The following is a 19604-nucleotide window of genomic DNA, read 5'->3' on the forward strand; positions in this document are numbered from 1 at the left end:
ATAAATAAGAAATTATAAGAAAACAAGAGTTTTATTATAAAACAATTGAACAGTTTAAGTTTCTTTGTACATTTAATCACTATAAATATATTGTTATATAATTATACGATACCTATATATACACTGATTCTATAAAATTTTATCCAAATATCGATTTAAGGAAGTCTGTTCTATCTTCTACATCTATCTTCTCTGCTTTTCTACTTCTTATCTCACTGTCGGTGTCCCTTTGCTTAATTTCATGCAATTCGAAAGTTGTTTCTTCTCCTTGCTTGTGCTTCTTAAGTAATTTCTTACTCCTATCTACATTATACGAGAAGAAGTTGACTTCTCTCTTAGCTTGTGCTATTTCAGTTAAAAGTCTTTGTTTATGTACGGCACGTTCATATGCTAAGCGCTCACTCAAGTGAATCCATTTAAATCTGTGAAAGAGGATAAAATATAAATGATAAATATTAATTCTATATGGATACTAGCAAAAACACAAAATATATTTTTTTATCACTTATGCTTACCTAGGTAAATATTTGATATTCCACATAATATCATAGAATTTGCTTTTCTTTCTTGTAGATATTTGAGTGTTGTTTAATGTCGCTGCTACAAATTTTGCTACTTTCTTACTTTCAAACTCTACCCAACCTTCAGTGAAATGCTTGATAGCCTTTTTCCGCTTCTTTTTAGCCGATTGCGCCTCTAAAACATTTTGGTATTTTAAATGAAATTTGTGTATCAATAAAATCAAGAATTTAAGATCTATTTAAGATATTAATCCCTATTTTCATTAATCACTTTTGAAAATTATTTTCTTAACATTTATAGAAAACGTTTTTTAATCACAAAAATAAAATCGCTAAGATTATGTATAATTTGCGACATTTAAAAAAAAAAACCCATTAAATAAGAATACGAACTAACCATTATCGGCTAGTTGTAAATACACTCTGTCCACTTTGCCATAAGCCAAGAATATTTCTCGAATCTTTATGACGTTCATATATTTCGGTATTGTGGACAAATATATTATTCCTCTTTTAACTTTTCTCTTGGGTTTTACCACTTCGTTCGTTTCCATGATAATATTTATCACAACGTGTATCTAACGTGTATCTCGTGTGAGAAAAACAGGAAAAAATAAAAACTTTAGAAAAGTGGGAGAGGATCCAGCTTCAGCGCCACCTATCCTTCGCCTCGGACATATCAAACTAAAATTGATCACGTGACAAGAAGCGACGCCATATTAAAAATTATGCGCGCGATGTCGATTCCTCTTATCTTGTATTACAATCTGTCATACATTATCTTCGTTACACTTATTTGTATATACATAATCATACTTTTCATGTTAAAATCAATTTCTATATATATATATATATATATATATATATATATATATATATATATATAATACACTAGCGTAAATCAAATAAAATATTACAAAGAAAATTCTATTGCAACTATATAATACAGCCATTCCATTTGTACATTATTTATCATTGAAATAAATAAAGCACGCCTATTCAATATTAAATATTTAATTTTCATCAATCTAAACTCCAATTTTCATATCGACGCGTATCGCAAACTATTCACATTCGATAATATAAAATAGTAAAAAAAAAATTAACATTCTCTAGAAATCAGAGCTGTGTATTATACAGAGGGTAGGCCATTTATATCGAGACACCTAAATATCTAAAAAATAAAGCAAGATTGAAAGAAATGTTTCAGACAAAAGTTTTACAACATTTATCTGAAACATTTCTTTCCATCTTGTTTTATTTTTTTTAGATATTTTAGGTGTCTCGATATAAATGCCTCACCCTGTATACTCGATGAAAATGATCGCATTATACAATTTATCTCTTTTACTAATTAAAAATTGATCTTATAACTTGTAAGATTAATGAAGATTCGGGCATTGCTCGTTGCTTCTTTAATGCCCTTTCTAAAGCGAAGGATAATACTGATACCTTTATACATATATATATGCTACGGATGCTAAAGAAGTACTACGTCGATCGAACGTCGCACATCCGGTTCCGTTGTTCCATTCCGTTTTGTTTCTTGAGATTGAATTCGCGCGCCGCTTGGGTCCGGTTGCACAACGTGCGACGCGCCATGTGTATACGTACGCATGCATGCATGTGTGTATAGTCGTGTATGATAATCGGCCATCAATTCGCGGAAGGACGACGCAATGGATCGCTGAGTTATCGCGATTAAGGGGGCAGAGTATTTTTTTTTTTTACGAAATCGTTATCGTCGTCGGGGAAAATCTCGTTCGCGATAAAAGGGTAAAAAAACACCTAACGTACAACGGGAAGAGCGAGTAAACTCCAAAATCGTTGTCGTCGTCGTCGACGACAATGACGGGCAAACGTTACGCTGTCCAACGCGAGCCAAACAAAATGGCCGCCCGCGAGTGCTCGACGGTGCTGTTGTTTACCTGTTAGGCTGAAGCAGGGTGGGTTATTCGAAGGTGAGGCGCGCCTGTCGTCGATTCTTCGTCGCCGCGCGCGTTTTATCATCGCACGGGTTTTACGCTGTCTCGATTACACGGGTACAGCTTACTTCCGTTTTTCGTGCGCAGTCAACGATCGACGTCAGATAACATTTAAGTAGTGGTAGTAGTCGTTACGTTACGTCGTCGCGATTGGCGGTGTGGACTTTTTACGAGGAAGCGCGAAGACTTCCGCTCGCCATCCTCGCGCGTCGCTTGGGTCCGCATTGCGATCGAGATATGCGTCGAGTCAGCAGCAGCTGGCTACTCCAAATTCACGAAACGAACCGCCGATAATTGTTCGAACGTAATTTGGCGCGCCCAGGTAATCATAACCTCAATCGTCCCGCGATTCGTTCCGTCGAATTCTTCGCGAAAATGCGAGAGTCGATATGTTGATCGTTCTATCTGTTTCACAGGCAAAGATGTCCAGCTCGTATATCGTCGAGCCGCAAAGCGACTCCGAAAAGAAGGATGACACGTTAATAATTGTTGTAAACGACGATGGAACCTTATCCGTCGATCAAGCGACTCTACAGAACTTGATAAGTAAGTGGCTGCGAGCGAATTGATAAGGTAAAAGATGTACGATGAGATTGGACAGATTGGAGATACGGACGAATCAAGTATAATAGTGTTTAATTCGCTGCAACAAACAACTTACTCTTATTATATATTTTGCAGTGACCCAATCAACCGCTAATGTTAGCGTGGTAAGACTCGGACAAACTGAGACAGACATCGAAAATGGGGATATAACGTTGACTGTAGATCCACCGCCATTTACACATCCTACAGCGAGCTCGGTAAGCGCTAATGCCAGTACCGACTCGGGTGGGTTGGTAGATCCTTTTATGGAGATGGATCCAGAACAGTTGGAAAGATTAGAGACAGCTCTCCAAAGCGAAGAGGCAAAGCAGATACTCGGGGAGAATGTCACTGCAATGCTTGGTACTTTGTATATTATTTTTTTTTTTTGTTAAGTTTAAGCTCTTTTTTATGATTGCAATGCTAGATAGGAGTCTTCTGTTTACATTAGCGATTTTTGATTACATCTTTACTGACGTAAATACATGCAAAATTTAAGTTATTATACGCAAATGCACCTTTTATTTCTCCGATGTTGTTTAATAGATATTGATTTATTTTGGATCTTCTCTATGCATTGGTTTTTTTTTTTTTTTAGATATGTTATCAGTAGAAGAGCAACAGAATACCATACGTTATAGTATACAATTGGATCATTGTTATACAAGCAGATTGTCGCCCAATGATCCAATACCAAGGGATCCCTTACCAATTGTTGACGATTCACCTGATTCTAATGATGTGCAATATATACATCAATCATTATCTCCTCGAACAACTATTATGTCATCCATTAATGATGCAGAAAATGCTGGAGTTAAGGGCAAGATTACTGTAAAGAGTGTGAGTGTAAGTGATCATTGTTACATAATAAAATATTATTATAATGTAAAAGATTAATAATGTAATATTTTGTTGTTGTTTTGATAGGCACCATTGCAAAGCAAACAAATGAATAGACCAATACGTAAAGTCACTGTGTCTACACCTACAAATGTAACTGGGCTTTCTAGAGCTAATACAAACATTGTTGGAACTCCCAAATTATCAGGACATCATCTTACATCGAGAAATCTAACAAATGTCCAGCATGGCGTAACTAAAGGTACTAAATTTTATTCTATTCATATAATTCAATTCCAAAAATCTTATTCTTAAAAAACTATAATACTAAAAATTAATTCCATTATTACGATCATGTTTGTAGCGCAAGGCAGGAATAACGAGGAGGAAGAGGATAACGATATCACAGAATCTTCCACGGAGTCCTCCGAATCTGAACCACCATCTGATAATGATAACGATTCGGACTTTGGTCCTCGTGGAACCAAGAGAACTAATGCCAAGGCTCGAGGGGGACGAAAAGGTCTTACTACCAGGGGCGGTAGCATGTCTGCCGTTCGAAGAAGAGGTCAAAATAAACATCTGGATATGGAGCAGGTGCGACGATTAGACATGGAAATGGCTGCTGCCGTTAATGCAATGAAAACTCCCGAGAAAGACGAGAGATCAGGTGAGTAAAATCAGTTAAGAAAGTAATTGATTTAATGGTTGAATGAAATAATGTAATTTCAATGTTATCAGAGAGGTTTAATCCAACCAAGAGTAAGAGACAAATCAAAACTCTCGGCGGAAAGAAGAAAGAGGAATCGCCATACGCGGAGGCGTCTCCGTCTGATGAAGGAACATACGAGAAACCGCTTCAAACGACAAATCAAGTGAAAGCGAATCTAATTAACGCCAATATGATTAAGGGTGATATGATATTAACCAAACCTGGTCAAGGAAGAAGTAATCAAAAAGTTACTTTTGTTCAAAAACAAGTCCCAATGAAACCGAACGAACTCAAGAACATCGGACTTAAAAAGCCCATGATGTTTTCTAAGGGAAAATCTGTGAATCAAACGGGTACAAAGTTTTTTGCAACTAAAGATGGGAAATTAGTACCAATAGCATCTAAAACGATGAGTCCGAATATGCAGGTTTCTCAAGTAAAAGCAACATTGACACAGCAGCATGTATCACAGCAATCTGCACAAGCTGTGAGCCAAGGATTATCAGTGCAGCAGCAATCGAAAATTTCTTCACCAACTAATAGTACTCCATTAAAGATCAAAATTGGCGATATAAAAAGGGAAAAGAGAAAATCTGATACTAGCATAGAATTATTCTCAAAGGGAGAGGAAAATTCTGCAAAGTCTATAGAGAATAAAACACTGGATGGTCAGTGTTTTTCTAACTATATTATCATATTAAAAGTAAATCAAAGTGATTCAAATCTTTCATGTATATGAATTGTACTTTTAAGTGCTAAACCATTTTTTTACAGGTGCGAAGAAACTTAAAAAAGATAATCGGAAGGCTCCAGGATATGTAGCGGATACTCTAGGTCCAGCGCTTTTTTCAACACCAGATATAATCCGACGTGTTGGTTCGAATAGCGATGGAAAAATTGCAGATAACACTGCAACACCTATAACTCCAACAACACCTTCTGCGACAGTAGTATCTACATCTGGATCATCGACAATTCCTATGTCGGCAGCCACTTCATCGGATATTGGCGTTTGTGCTGGTTCAAATGTAGCACAAAACATTGCTTCTAATTTTAGTAATAAAAGGACAGTATCTAATATTTTAGAACAATCTGTTGAATCAGAATCGCAATTAAATCTCGATGAGAGTAACAATGTATTACCAGCAGATGAGAACGAACAAAAATCGGAAATGAAAACACCTCTTGAAGAATTGCAACCATCACTGGATTCAGGTAAAATTAGATTTTAGACAAGAAAGTTTTATAATTTTGCATTTCCCTCTCTCTAGTGCTGTTATTTCTATACTATTTATTCACAAATAAATTTTATAAAATTTTTGCTTATCTTTATATTTGTAATTGCAATATATGATGTTTTTTCGCGTTTCTGTTATTTTATTTCTCTTTATTTCCCTGTTTAAAAAAGACGATCCCATTGTAATAAACATATTTTAATATATCTTGTTACTTTTTTTTATTGGATTCTCATTATTTGCACACATACACATGTTTTATATTGTCAAGGATTCAATGTATGCTTGTGTGAAATTTAAGCTTTGCGATGCTATCATATGTTTTCTTAGTGCCAAATACTGTTTCGTCAGAGGGAATTATTCAACCTGTGGTACTACCTCATGTCCCAAATCATGTTTCTAAAAGTAGTAAGTTTTATCATTAATTAATATTGTATTATTGTGTGATAAAAATGTGTTCCGCATACCTTTGTTTTTCTATACATCTTTCTACGATAATCACAATTGCAACCTATTCTTTATGATTTAAATCTATATTATCATCTATTTTTTAAATCTAACCTTATTTTTTTGATTTTTTTTTTCTAAATATTATATTTATATTATAACAATAATTCATGAATACATTCTATGTTTATGTTAAAGGTGGGATTGAAGGAGAAGAACATTTGTTTGCTACTTTAGAAATGGAAGCCAGTAAGCATGAAGAAGAACTTCTAGCTGAAGCTTTACTGTTACAAGATGAACTAACAGACGATTTAGCTGAACATGTAAGCATGAATAATAATAATATATGTTCTTACTATTAATAGTAAAAACATATAATATTCAGAAAAAAATTTAATATAAGTAACTTAAAAAATTGGTATAGTGTGTGTGCATGAGAGGAATATGTATGCAAATAAAAGAATACTTGGAGTTTGGGTTAGTTTTTTAACATGCCACATGTAAGCTTTTTCTGAACAAAGGAAAAATATCAAGGTCCTATCAGAACTCGATTTTAGATCTCTCTCCCAATAGACAACCACTCTGCCATTGAGCCATTTTGTCACCCCCATATTATCATATTAACTCTGTTCACTTACATATTCTTTCCCAATGTCTACACCCGAGTTTTCAATATTTTTTTAGGCCTACGATAGTGATAAACAACTGATAGAACAGACTATACAAGTTTTTCGAAAATATTTCAATACTTAATTATTTAAATATTCATAAATTTACATAAATATATACATGCGCTTGTGCATGCACACGCATTATATATATCTGTACATACATATATAAATACATAGCACAGTAAGTGCAAACAAACATAAAATAATTATAAACACAAAACGAATACAATATATTATAATAATAGGATTAATAAAGATTCTATTATTATAACATTTTGAATTAATCATTAATTTATAATTTATATATTTAAGTGACAAAAAAATTACTTTATTTTCGAACATAACCTTGAAATATTGATTTATTTTGGTATATTTATCTATTTGTGTGTACATATATTTTAATAAATTAATAAATGCATTAATAAATATCTAATTTACATGAATATTTATTTATAAATTAGATATTTATTTCACTATTATACTTTGATGATTGTAATAGATTGATTAAATAGTTTTGTATGTTTTGTATTTATGCAATTCTCACAATTATTACCAATAATTTTTACCAAAGATAAGTTTTATTATAAAATAAATTTTTTTTTCCATTGACATCTGATCTAATTATTTATTTATTTAGGGTTTTTTCCTGATTTTTGTTGGAGAATATAAATAATTTTTGATTATTTTTGGTTATTGCTTAGTTGGTTAGCGATTATTTTTATCAGTATAAAAAAAAAAAAAAAAAAAAAAAAAATCTTTTCTAGAAATTGAAACAAGACATTTTTACTTAGAGTTTTTTTTAACAAACTGCGATTCAAAATTAAAATATTACCTTTTTGAAATAATCTTGCGTACAAAAACATGTTTGGTCAAAAATATTATTAGCTTTTGATTTGTTATTTGCTTTCTATATTTTCTCGCTTTTATTTCGACGAATCACAGGCAAGATTTATGTAGGACATTTTTTGGAAAAAAATGGTGTTTTAATAATAAAAATCAATCGGTTTAATCTTTTTGTTAATGAGGCAATTCATTGCTTTCATATTTTTTTATCATGTATATATTATAATTTTTATATTTTTATTTTGTATTAATATGATTTTAGAAAACACAATTACATCTTAACCTAATGACTGTCTCTTGTACTTCTTATTAAACAATTTTTTTGATTTTTGCATTAGCCAATAAATTTCCTTTTCTTTTCTCTCTCTTTCTCTTTTTTTTTTCCAGCAGAAAAATTACTAAATACTATTCCTTGCAGTGCACATAACTTGCTTCGAGTTGCACGAAATAAAATGAATTTTGGAACGCAACTTGCATTGCCGTATTTTACATACAAGAGCAATAATTATTTTATTAATTTGTTATTATTTTTTAATTATTTTAATTATTAATAATAATTAAATAACACTCGCTCTCTCTCTCTCTCTCTCTCTCTCTCTCTCTCTCTCTCTCTCTCTCTCTCTCTCTCTCTCTCTTTATCACAGTTTTCCACTTTTTTCTCTTTCTCTTCCCTCAAAAATATTAAAAATAGAAATAATCAATCAATTTTCTTATTTTTATTGCTTATTATATTGCATTATATGCATTGCAGACTACGCTAGTTGATGCCACACCACCTGTATCGGAATCATTGACATCAAGCAGCATGCTTATGCCTACATTAATAACATCTGAACAAGAATTAATCAAACCAGCGGAGGCGACAACGACGACACAGATTCAAACAAGTATTTCGAAAGAAACGAGCAAGAAATCTTTGAAGGATGATAAAGAGCCGATTCAGATCATTCGGGGTGGTCGTGTGATTACATTACCACCCATTGAAGCACCTGCAACTAGAAGTAAACGATTGCAAGCCAAAACTGAAATATCGCAGAAAAATCCTGAACCGATAAAGAAGATAGAAAAATTCACGTGAGTTTACTATTAACACTATACCATAAACATATTTACAAATAGAACAGCTGATAGGCGCTAGGAAAGTTAACCCATAGATGCAAATGGGATGCATCGGAATGCATATTGTTCGGTTCTTTTCGGGTAGGTTCGATTTGACTATATATATTTGTGATTAATAACTGTGGGCAGTAATGCACATAAAATCGAATACATTAAAACCTCGAGATAATAGACCATACGGAGCTCTGATGTAACGAAGTTACCTTCCTTCTGTAAGGTGAGGGCTGTAGAAGGTATTGTTTCACGTGACGGTTACTCGCGAGATTTGCACGAACATATTCTTTCTAGAGAGAAGAAAATATTGCGCTCGCAGCTCTGTGCATCGAGCGCATTCAGCGGACTCAACAATTGAATAGCCATCGAACGTGATTGGTTCTTACTTTTAGAACCAACAAATCATCGTCGAGTATTGACAAGACGATACTGTTGAGTCTGTTAAATGCGCCCATTACTGCATGGCTGATGGGTTGTCATCTCTGCTCTATGTTATCTAGGATTGGCTTAGGGCGGAGGGGATGCAATATACTCTTTTGTGGTATACTATTATGAGGTTCCAGTATATATCCAAACTCATTGAACTTTTTAAATACTGGAATAAGCTTTGAATGGTGGGGGCGACCTAACTTTGAAAAAGAGACAGTCGTTATATCGTTTTGGACTCTATCCTTGTGATTTTCTTGACTGACTAACAAAGATTTTCTATAGAAAATCGTTATAGATAAAATAAAACAGACGTTCTCTGAACGTTAATGTTATCGGTGGTTTTTTTTTTTTTTTTCTTCCTATCCGAAAAGGGCCATGTGCCATGGAAAATATAGTGTTCAATGTTCAAATCGCAAAGTACCCTTCCCCCTCCCTCTCATTTCCACAAATCTTGCTTTCATTTCAGAAAATTTTCCGTGGCTAAATTTATATGGCTTATGTATTATTGTATACAAATTAAAAAATATTAAATCGTGTTCGAGAATTAATTGTCAGATGGAGTGACGTTTGACTGACCTATTAGAATAAAGGAATCTTTGCTCTTTTTATCCTGATTGGACAATAAAACGCTATTATACAAGTGAATTTTTGAACGCAACATTAGCTGCAATGATAATATATAGGATGTTTCGAAGCGAAATCGATTAACTTTACGAGCGTGTTCCGGAGATCATTCTAATCAAAACAAGTTCATATACTGTGAGTTGATTCGGTTTCATTATCGAGATATGAGCTGAAATAAAAAAAAATAAGGTAAAATTTGTCGGAAATCCCAGAAAGAATAATAATAATATTTTCTATATTGATATCGTTCTAAAACAGTTTGTAGACAACTTCTACGTAGTTTTGAAAATACAGAGTTTGGAATGTAAAATCCGAATAATTTTAAAGAAGAAAACAAAATGGGGAATAATAAAGTTTTATTTGTAATTATAATACTCAGTATTATTAAATGTAAAGGAAAGTTTGAGTTTTGAAATGAATAACAACATGAGCTGATTTATCCTGTTTTGTTGTATTTACCTCATAAATTGGTTATAGTTGAAAGCCAAATAATTATTCAAAGATTTTAATTATAAAATTTAAAATATTATATTCGACAATAATAACTGTTATAGTCCGCAAGTTCAACAATTATTACACAACAAAGAAGAGCTAAAAATAAATGATGAAGAAGATGATGATGATGATGAGGAGGAGGATGAAGAGGACAACTCAGATTCAGAAGATGATCCAGATCGGTTATGGTGTATCTGTAAACGACCGCATAACAATCGATTTATGATATGCTGCGATGTCTGTGAAGACTGGTTCCATGGGAAATGTGTACATGTTAGTAAGGCTATGGGTAAGTATTTTCATATCTATATAAAAATATAAGCTTTAAATGAGGAGATGAAATATTTATAATCAGTGATATTTATATCGTACATATGATAGGTCAACAAATGGAGGAGAAAGGTATAGAATGGGTTTGCCCAAATTGTTTAAAGAAGAAAGCTGAAGAGGAGAAAACAAAGTCGAATTCGCAATCGCAATCTGGAAAACAAAGAACGAAAATTGAACTAGTGAATGAGAATTCAGTATCACAGAAAGTGTTATCGAAAGAAATACCTCTATCGAGTCTTTCTGTTGACTGTGGCGTTACTCCAGTTTCTGGCACGATGCAGTGTGTTGTATGCAAGAAGGAAGCCAGAAATTCCAGCATTTATTGTTCAGACGCGTGTATTCTCGCGCACGCTCAGGAAACTTTGACTAAGGACAAACCTGTACCAACGGGATCAAAAACTATAAAGTCGCCTATAACAGAAACTACTAAGGCAAAACCCGAAGCTAGAGTAATAGTTCTTGACAGAAAAAGTGGCAAACTTCTTACCGGTATATTGATTACTTAGTTGATGTTCAATATTAAATGAAAATATATTTTTTTATTCACTTTTTGGTCTCTAAATTAATTGTGCATGTAACATTTTTATTCTATGTATATTTCTCATTCGAATAAGGATGGAGATCGATAGGAAAATTGAAGAGATTAAGCAGAGATAAAGAGACTCTTGATAAGCTTAGAATAGAGAGATTTGACTATACATATCTAACTATACATGAATTATCATTATTTCAGGTGCAAATGCTCCTACGAGATCTAATTTGCGATCATGGTTAAAAGAGAATCCAACTTTCGAAGTGATAGGAGCTAATAATATCAATACGCTACAGATAGCTGGAAAGCTTGTCACACAGATCCAAACATCTGAAAAAACTGTATGTACAAAATATAAAATTATTAATATTAAATTTAGTAAATTAAAATAGAGTATAATTATTAATATGTTATAATAATTATTAATTACGTATAGAGAGAGCTAAAAGATATGTAAAAGATATATTATAAAATTACTTAGATTTTTATAAATATAAGAGTCTGTGATTCACAAAAAAATGTGCAAACTATATTTTTAGACAAAACTGACACAACCGATTAAAGCGCAAACCATGCCAAAGATGATCTACACGAAGGTAGTTGGATCGAAACAAACTGTTTTAGCATCCAATAAAAAGATTACAATAATTCCCGCTTCACAACAGCAAGTGAATGTGTCGCCGAGCAATAAACCGATGCAGTTGAAACAGACAATAATCTCCACGGCGCCGGGAAAAAGCCCTGTAATATTGAAGACGGCAATGCCGAAGAGTGTCATGTCGACACAATTGAAAGCCCAAGCAACGGGCTCGCCAAAGCAAACGCCGATTAAGAAGCAAGAAACAAAACCATCGCCATCCCAATTAAAGCAACAAATTAAGCTAACGTCGGTGAAAAAACCGGAAGCAGAACCTATACGAGTAAATATCCGGAAAACGCTGACGGAATTACTGTCCAGCCGTATAAAAGAAACCGAAGATCTAATATTAACTGACGAAGAGATTGCCGACTTAGCCTTCAACATAGAGTTCGAAATGTACAAATATTTCAAGGATACAGGTTCCAAATACAAAGCAAAGTACAGAAGTCTTGTGTTCAACATAAAAGATACCAAGAATCTGACGTTATTCAGAAAGATCGCGGACCGTTCCTTGACGCCGGACGCAGTAGTACGATTGAGTCCGGATGAGATGGCCAGTCAGGAATTGGCCGAGTGGCGGGAGAAGGAAACCAAACATCAGCTGGAGATGATAAAGAAGAATGAATTGGATTTAATGGCTCAGGCCAAATCAATTGTCGTGAAAACTCACAAGGGTGAACAAATAATCGAGAATGACGGCGGAATTGATCATGTCGATCCTAAGACACCGGTGCAGGATATCGTTACCGCGTTGAATAGCGGTGACAGTATAAGTTCAACGGTCGACGATTTGGAGAAGGATAAGGAGGATAGACTGAGATCGCGAATGGACGCAAAAAAGTCAAAAAATATGAACGAACGCAGGAGGAAAGACAAGGAGAGAGGTAGGGAACGTGATAATGTAAAATCCAAAAGCAAGAATCGTCGAGAGAGAAGTCATAGCCGGCATCGGCATAGCCGTGATCGTGATCGCAGCAAAACGCGAGATAAAAGCAAAGAGCGAAAGTCTAGAAATAAAGAAAGCAGACGCGATAAAGATAGAGAGCGTGAAAAGGATCGAGATCGGAATAAAGATCGAGATAAGACGAATAGAAAGGAGAGTAGAGAGAGAGGTCGGCAGAAGGAAAAGGACAGGCATAAGAGTAACGATAGTTGGACGAGAAATCGTAGCGAAAGCAGAGAATCCAAAAATATCGATAAGAAAGAGGAAGAACGAAAGAAAGAGACGGAGAAAAAGAAGGAAACCTCGCCGGCATCTGTAGAGAAACCGATTGAAGATCGCCTTTGGCGGCACATAGAGGACGAGGCGACGACGAATACGATTGACGGAAACGATTCTGACATATCGGACAGAGAACCCAGCTCCACCGTTACGATTAAGACGCCAGACATAAACGAGGAGCCTGAGAGAGACAAGGAACAAGAAACGGACAAGGAAACGACGAAGGGCGACTGGCGGACTGTTTGGCGCGGTTTCGTCAATATGGTCGATGTTGCCAAGTTCTTTATAACCGCGCAAGAGGTGAGCGGCAACGCTAAAGATCTTATGGACGATTTACCGGACACCGTCGACGTTGTCGGCAGGATCAGTCATGAAACTGTTTGGGATTATATCTCAAAGATGAAGAGAACTGGCTCGAAGGAGATTCTGGTCATCAGATTAACGGCCGCAAACGACGAGGAAAAGATTCCATATATAACTCTGTACAGCTATTTGAATAGCAGAAGTCGACTGGGCGTCGTGGGCAACGTCTCCAAGAATATCAAGGACTTTTACATAATGCCATTTTCGAGTCAAAGTACGATACCGCCAGTGCTCTTGCCACTCACCGGATCTGGCTTTGAGGAGCATAGACCGCATTTACTTCTAGGCATCATAGTTCGCAATAAGAAGAAACGACTAACGGCTATACCTCCAGTCGTACCTATGAAGACTTCCAAGAAAGAATCCGACAGAAGTTATACACCGCCGTTGGTCAGCGTGCCGAAGGAAAAAACCACATCGCCGCCACCGTCTTCGTCATCCTTGTTATATCACAAAGCGACCGCATTAGACTCGACGAAAGAGAAACCGATGGTGACGCAAATGACCTTGGAATCTCTCAACAAGGCGCACATAGGTATGTCACGCGGCGTCATAGACACTGCAACGATATGCAAGATCGTGCCGGAGCTGTCGTCTAAGATCGATCTAACTTCATCGCCCGGCAAAGTCACATTAGACGATGATGGGGACGAACCCTACAGTCCTGGCGAGATGGACGACGACATGAATAATCTGCAGGCCACCACTGATAGCGCCGCTGGTATTCTTTCATCCAGCAAAAATTCCACGGAACTGCAGAGAAAGATGGATGAGCTAAATCGGCAGATCGAGGAGCAGAAACAACAGATCGAGGAGCAGAAGCAACAGATACAGAGTATTAGCTCGTCGTTTCTCGACGAAACGACGCCGACTCTGCCGGTGAGAATTTCCCTAATTTCCCATTTTCACGATCTCGATTTATTGTTATCGTCATTTTTCTGTGCTTATCCTGATGTAAATAAAATTGAATTGGAATTCGTCCATTTTTCCACACGTTCCCGATTCCGTGCCCTGAGCTGCTCTAGATTCTTACTTCTGAGAGAATTTGGCCAAATGTGTTTATATTATTAGAAATAATTTAATTAATAAAGTATTTGACCGGAAAAATTGATCATTTAGCAGATTGAATTAAGATTTAATCGATATTCATATATCACATGTGTAGCTGGATGTGTAAAAAACTGTAAGTAAATTTTTCTACATTTCTTATTGTATTAAATCCGTATTAAGATCTGCGAAAAATCGAGTTTAATGATTGTAATAGATATTGCTATTAAAAAATGAATATATATGCAGCGTTTCGAATTGTAACTCGATCAATTGGTGTGTTTACTGAAGTAGAAATCTGTCAGAGTAACTCTGTTTCCCTTCTTTTACCGATAATTTTTTTTCTTAATGATATATTTGAAGAAAGAGAGGGCATACAGAATGCGAAATTCTATGATGGCTGAGCGAAAACAGAGAATACATTCGATATATGTTTTTATCTATGAAAACAATATATTTATATGTTTTCTTAATGTCTCTCAAGTAATCTCGTATTGATAAAATATAAATTATAGATTTATCGATTTATATTCCATTAATCGGGGCGATTATGTACCAAGGCGACGGTACAATCTTTGTTGATAATCGTGAACATTACTGATTTTGATCGATATCTCTTATTACTCAATCTATACTTTTCTATCAACATTCTCTATCTACGTTTATTTCAGGGTTTGGGACTGGATCCACCCAGCAATGACTGCGAGGAAGCTTACAGCCCATCAGATGCGCGCTCCTTCACGCCGCCTCCGCCCGAAATCACCAAGTTCGCGCAACCCATCCTCGACAAAGTCTCGGACATCACCATACCGCCAAATCTGCAAGAGATTCTGGCGAATGTCAAGCGACAGGAATTCTCCAAAGTGGATCCTTATCTTCCATCTAAACCTAGCGCGTCGTTTCTACCTGCAGCTGGCACGTCACTCTATGCTTCAAACACGGAGAGATATTCGCCGTCTTCTTCCAGAATCAATCAATCGGAGAAAGCGTCTGAAGTTCCGAAAGAGAGCAAGAGTACGTTAAGTACACTAAGCGATCTGGATTTGATCCGGAAGGCGGAAGAGGAATTGGCTGCTGTTGCTGCCGCAACGGCAGCGTCAGCGATGCCGAGCGTGTCCGCGCCAACATCATCATCATCCTTGCTCACATCTCCTGTCCCGAATCTCGCCCTGACGCCGCCGTCCGTCGGTTCGATGAACGACGCACCGATACCACCGCTATCGCAGACTCTTTCGTCGCTTCCCTTGGAGCCCGTCTTAGAACCTTCGTACAAGCCAACTCCTTCAGACTCCTTCAAAAAGACTTTCGCCCCCGAACAGCCGAAGCCGCCTGGTCTCGAGGACGAGGATTTTCCAGCGTTTCCTTCGACTCCGCCAACGATAGATGTCTCTAAAGCAGTGGCATCTCGCTCGAAAATCTCGCCCAAGAGTGGTATCGTGTTGAATGTCAAGCGGAAATTAAGCGATGACAGTAGTTCACCGTCGCCCTCTAAAGTACCGAGGACTAAATCGCGTTGGGGTCAAGGACCATCTGAGTAAGACAGTAGTCGAATCTCTGTGGTACAGTAAACTCCCAGAATATAATCGTTCTTTGTACGCTGTTCCATAATACTATTATCGTCAACGTTCGAAGCGAAAGAGCGAAATAGTTTGTTCTGCGCCGAAAGAAAACGAAAGAGCGATAAACTGTGAAAAACCTGATTGTAACTTGTAACATAAATGTACAAGAAGTACGAAATGTGAAAATGCGTCTTATATGCGATAAAAAATAATTGTATATGAGATTACAAGCGTAAAAGACAAGAGAAAAAAAAGAGAGGAAGAAAAAGAAGAGATGACATTCGTATATTCAACAACAATGAATCATCAATTATGCGTTTGTGTAAATATTCGTCGCGTTTGGAATAAATCTTTATGAAAGATTTTAGACACTATGTATTCCACGAGCGTGTCGAATGTAGATGTAGATAGAGCTTCTTCGTGACTACCGAATTTGTAAGAAAAAAAATGTGATATCCTGTAACGGGATATCCTGTACGATCTATATCAGAGCTTTATCCGCCAGAGACAAAACTATTCTCTACCTTTCTTCCACAATTTTCTATCCATCACTCCCTTATCAAGGACAAACTTTGTTGAAAAAATGTGAAAGCCGTGTTGTCCATCTTCCAAATCTCGCTATGTTTATCGACAACGTTCTGCACGTAGCAATGCGGGAAATCCAAAGAAATTCCTAACAGATATATCTGCGTAAAAGTATCTCCATTTCGCTCGTGTTGATTCACACATAAAAATGTGAGCATAATTATATTAATGAGATACTAATGCATGCATACTCGCACACATCTACAGATTTATAAACGTTACAATTATGGAAGAGATACAAGAAAAAATACGATCCATGTGCGAGTGAGATGTAAACATGATTCTTACATGCTGTGCGTGCGCGCGCACACATATGCACGCATGCGTCAAATTCTTATTCTGATATTGTCATTGTACGCGTTATTATTCTTGTAAATACCAAAGCAAAAAGGTAAATAAAACTCGACGATCATGATTGCGTCATATACGACATGTGATGTATGAGAGTGACATGGGTATGTATATACATATATATAAGTCGAGTTAAAAAAAAGTTTCTGTAATATATTTTATTAAAAACTTTTCACACATCTGTAGCCCCCCGTGTTAGTGGTAGTCGCGATTCTCTTATATAAGATTGGTTACACGGAGTATCTGTATTTTAAAATTCGAATGCAAAGATGTGTCAACGGGACACTTGGTTTTCCAGAGAAATCGCAAGTGAAAAAAAAAACAGTAAAAGAATTAATATACAATAAATATAATTGTAAAATCATATATGAAGATATATAAATATAATTTTTTAATATATATATATATATATATATATATATATATATATATATATATATTATTAAAAAATTTATTTCTATCTTCTATATTCTATATCTATATTATATAATATAAAATCAATATTTTTTTTTTAAAAGTGAAGCATTATAGTGAAAACATTTTCGATAAAAAAAAAAATCGATTATCGAACGTCTCATTTGTTTCATTCACTCGTCATTATAATATCCGATTGATTCGGAGAAATGACAAGAATTTAATTTCATTTGCGACTTCTTTTTTTCCATAGAAGGAGCGATAAGATTACGTATCACGTTGCGAGGCTGCGTTTTAAGATGAACATTCTATACTTTAAACAAGCAGGGATATGTATATAAATCGCAGAACGTTGCTCGCATCCGACCAAAAATACTGATCACACGGGTACATACATACATGCATGCATAATTTGGTTGTAAATTCATGGCAAAATCTGGTGCAACCAATGTTGAATGCACGCGTATTCGACATCGTGCATTTTCTATATATATATATATATATATATATATATATATATATATATATATATATATGTGTGTGTGTGTGTGTGTGTGTGTGTGTGTGTGTGTGTGTGTGTGTGTGTGTGTGTGTGTGTAATACATAGAATGTTAGAGCAGTAAGTTCATCATTTTTCTCTTCCATAAAGCGTGAAAACGTTAGCTATTGAAATTCGATAATGCAGAATTACTCTCGGAGCGTTTAATTTTATATGAATGGTTGCACTTGTAGGCGAGCGCGTGTCATACACAATAGCAAAATTTTCGGATTCACATGGAATAAACATAATAAAAATGCGTACAATATATAACATATCGCAATCTTAATGCGATTTTTTTTGTAACTTCTCATTTTTTTAATGATTTTCAAGAATTTAGCTTGTTAAAGAATTTGGTTGATGATAGAAACATTTATGTTTGTACAATATTATGCGAAATATCGTTTGTTCTTTGAAACTGTGTATTTTTTCAAATCTTTTGGCAAAATTTTTACAAGAAGATATTACATATTTTCACTGGTATATATCGAAATGAACTTTGCCTTTTTGTTTTCAAGTTTCTTGGGTTTTAAAGAAAAAAAAATGTAGCATACGTTTGTGATCTTTATATACAAAATATGAGCTGGAAGGGCAACTGGTATATGTATTATTCGAATTTATATAAATATGTAATTTAAATCGCTCAATTATTTAGGAATCGCGTATTACGCAAAAAATAACTTTGTAAATGCGTTTGTTTGAAGATAACATCCGCGCAAACGTTTTTATGTATAGATGACAGAGTAGAGAAGAGCGGTTTATATCTTTATTTGTAGATCATCAGGCTATGATAATACTGAGCTAATTTAGCGATTTAACTTTAAACGCGACTAACACAGGCGCCACTATATATATAATACAACGTATATTACATTTACCCAAATTATTGTATGTTCGTACGATTACGCTATATACTATATCTATATGTTTAAGGATTATTTTATAAGATTTAGCTATTTTATTTTAATATTGCTCGCCACACTTTTATATCGCGAATTTTCGGCTGGTAGCACCTCATTAGTATTGTGTATGTACTCACTTCATTAATGTCAGTTTTAATTCTAATGCAGATTATAATACGATTGTTAATTTGTTTAATTATCATCTCTCTTCGCGCTTGAGCAATATAATGCATTATATAGCAACATATTTTGTGCAATGTTTGTTGATATATTTATTACCGAAAACGTATTTTCCCCGAGAAATATGTCGTCGAAAATTTATAATGATTTTATAATTTCAAGATTGCACATAATAATAGCATTTAACATTCACTGGCAAATATCTGCAATAAAAGGATAAGAAATAATATCATTTTTTCATATAGTATTTTCTGATCGTATCTCGAAGTGATTTCATGATATAATTAGTTCAAAATTACTAAATAGAAGTGTTTGGAAAGACTGATATATGATTGGTATATATCAATTATCAATCGAGATATGTTCCGAAATAGAGTATCATATTCCACACTGTTTTTTTCGGAAATGTTTCATTTATTTTTTCAAATAATTCAGATA

General features: G+C 35.0%; 2 protein-coding genes across 4 annotated transcripts; one reads left to right on the forward strand and one right to left on the reverse strand.

Annotated features, from left to right (window-relative positions):
- Positions 1 to 53: 53 nt before the first annotated feature.
- Positions 54 to 2813, reverse strand: LOC138933688 (activator of basal transcription 1). Its single transcript, XM_070296618.1, has 4 exons — positions 2450 to 2813; positions 919 to 1110; positions 516 to 696; positions 54 to 422 (listed from the first exon to the last, which is right to left on the reverse strand). The coding sequence occupies exons 2-4, from the start codon at positions 1073 to 1075 to the stop codon at positions 140 to 142; spliced, it is 621 nt and encodes a 206-aa protein (XP_070152719.1). The 5' UTR covers positions 1076 to 1110; positions 2450 to 2813; the 3' UTR covers positions 54 to 139.
- Pps (protein partner of snf) lies at positions 2043 to 19354 on the forward strand. Of its 3 annotated transcripts, none has more exons than XM_070296615.1 (16): positions 2043 to 2828; positions 2923 to 3052; positions 3188 to 3454; positions 3690 to 3940; positions 4022 to 4196; positions 4299 to 4604; positions 4676 to 5314; positions 5421 to 5861; positions 6212 to 6289; positions 6527 to 6651; positions 8594 to 8916; positions 10563 to 10792; positions 10885 to 11322; positions 11567 to 11706; positions 11905 to 14469; positions 15309 to 19354. In XM_070296615.1, the coding sequence occupies exons 2-16, from the start codon at positions 2929 to 2931 to the stop codon at positions 16173 to 16175; spliced, it is 6969 nt and encodes a 2322-aa protein (XP_070152716.1). In that variant the 5' UTR covers positions 2043 to 2828; positions 2923 to 2928; the 3' UTR covers positions 16176 to 19354. The 3 variants fall into 3 exon arrangements, with proteins under 3 accessions (XP_070152716.1, XP_070152717.1, XP_070152718.1); XM_070296616.1 differs by having other exon boundaries at positions 3690 to 3934; XM_070296617.1 differs by lacking the exon at positions 6212 to 6289.
- The last annotated feature ends 250 nt before the right edge of the window (positions 19355 to 19604 follow it).

Source organism: Polyergus mexicanus, unplaced genomic scaffold (assembly GCF_030449975.1).
Source record: "Polyergus mexicanus isolate NDT 795.1 unplaced genomic scaffold, iyPolMexi1.0 SCAF_5, whole genome shotgun sequence".
Classification (NCBI taxonomy): Eukaryota; Metazoa; Arthropoda; class Insecta; order Hymenoptera; family Formicidae; genus Polyergus; species Polyergus mexicanus.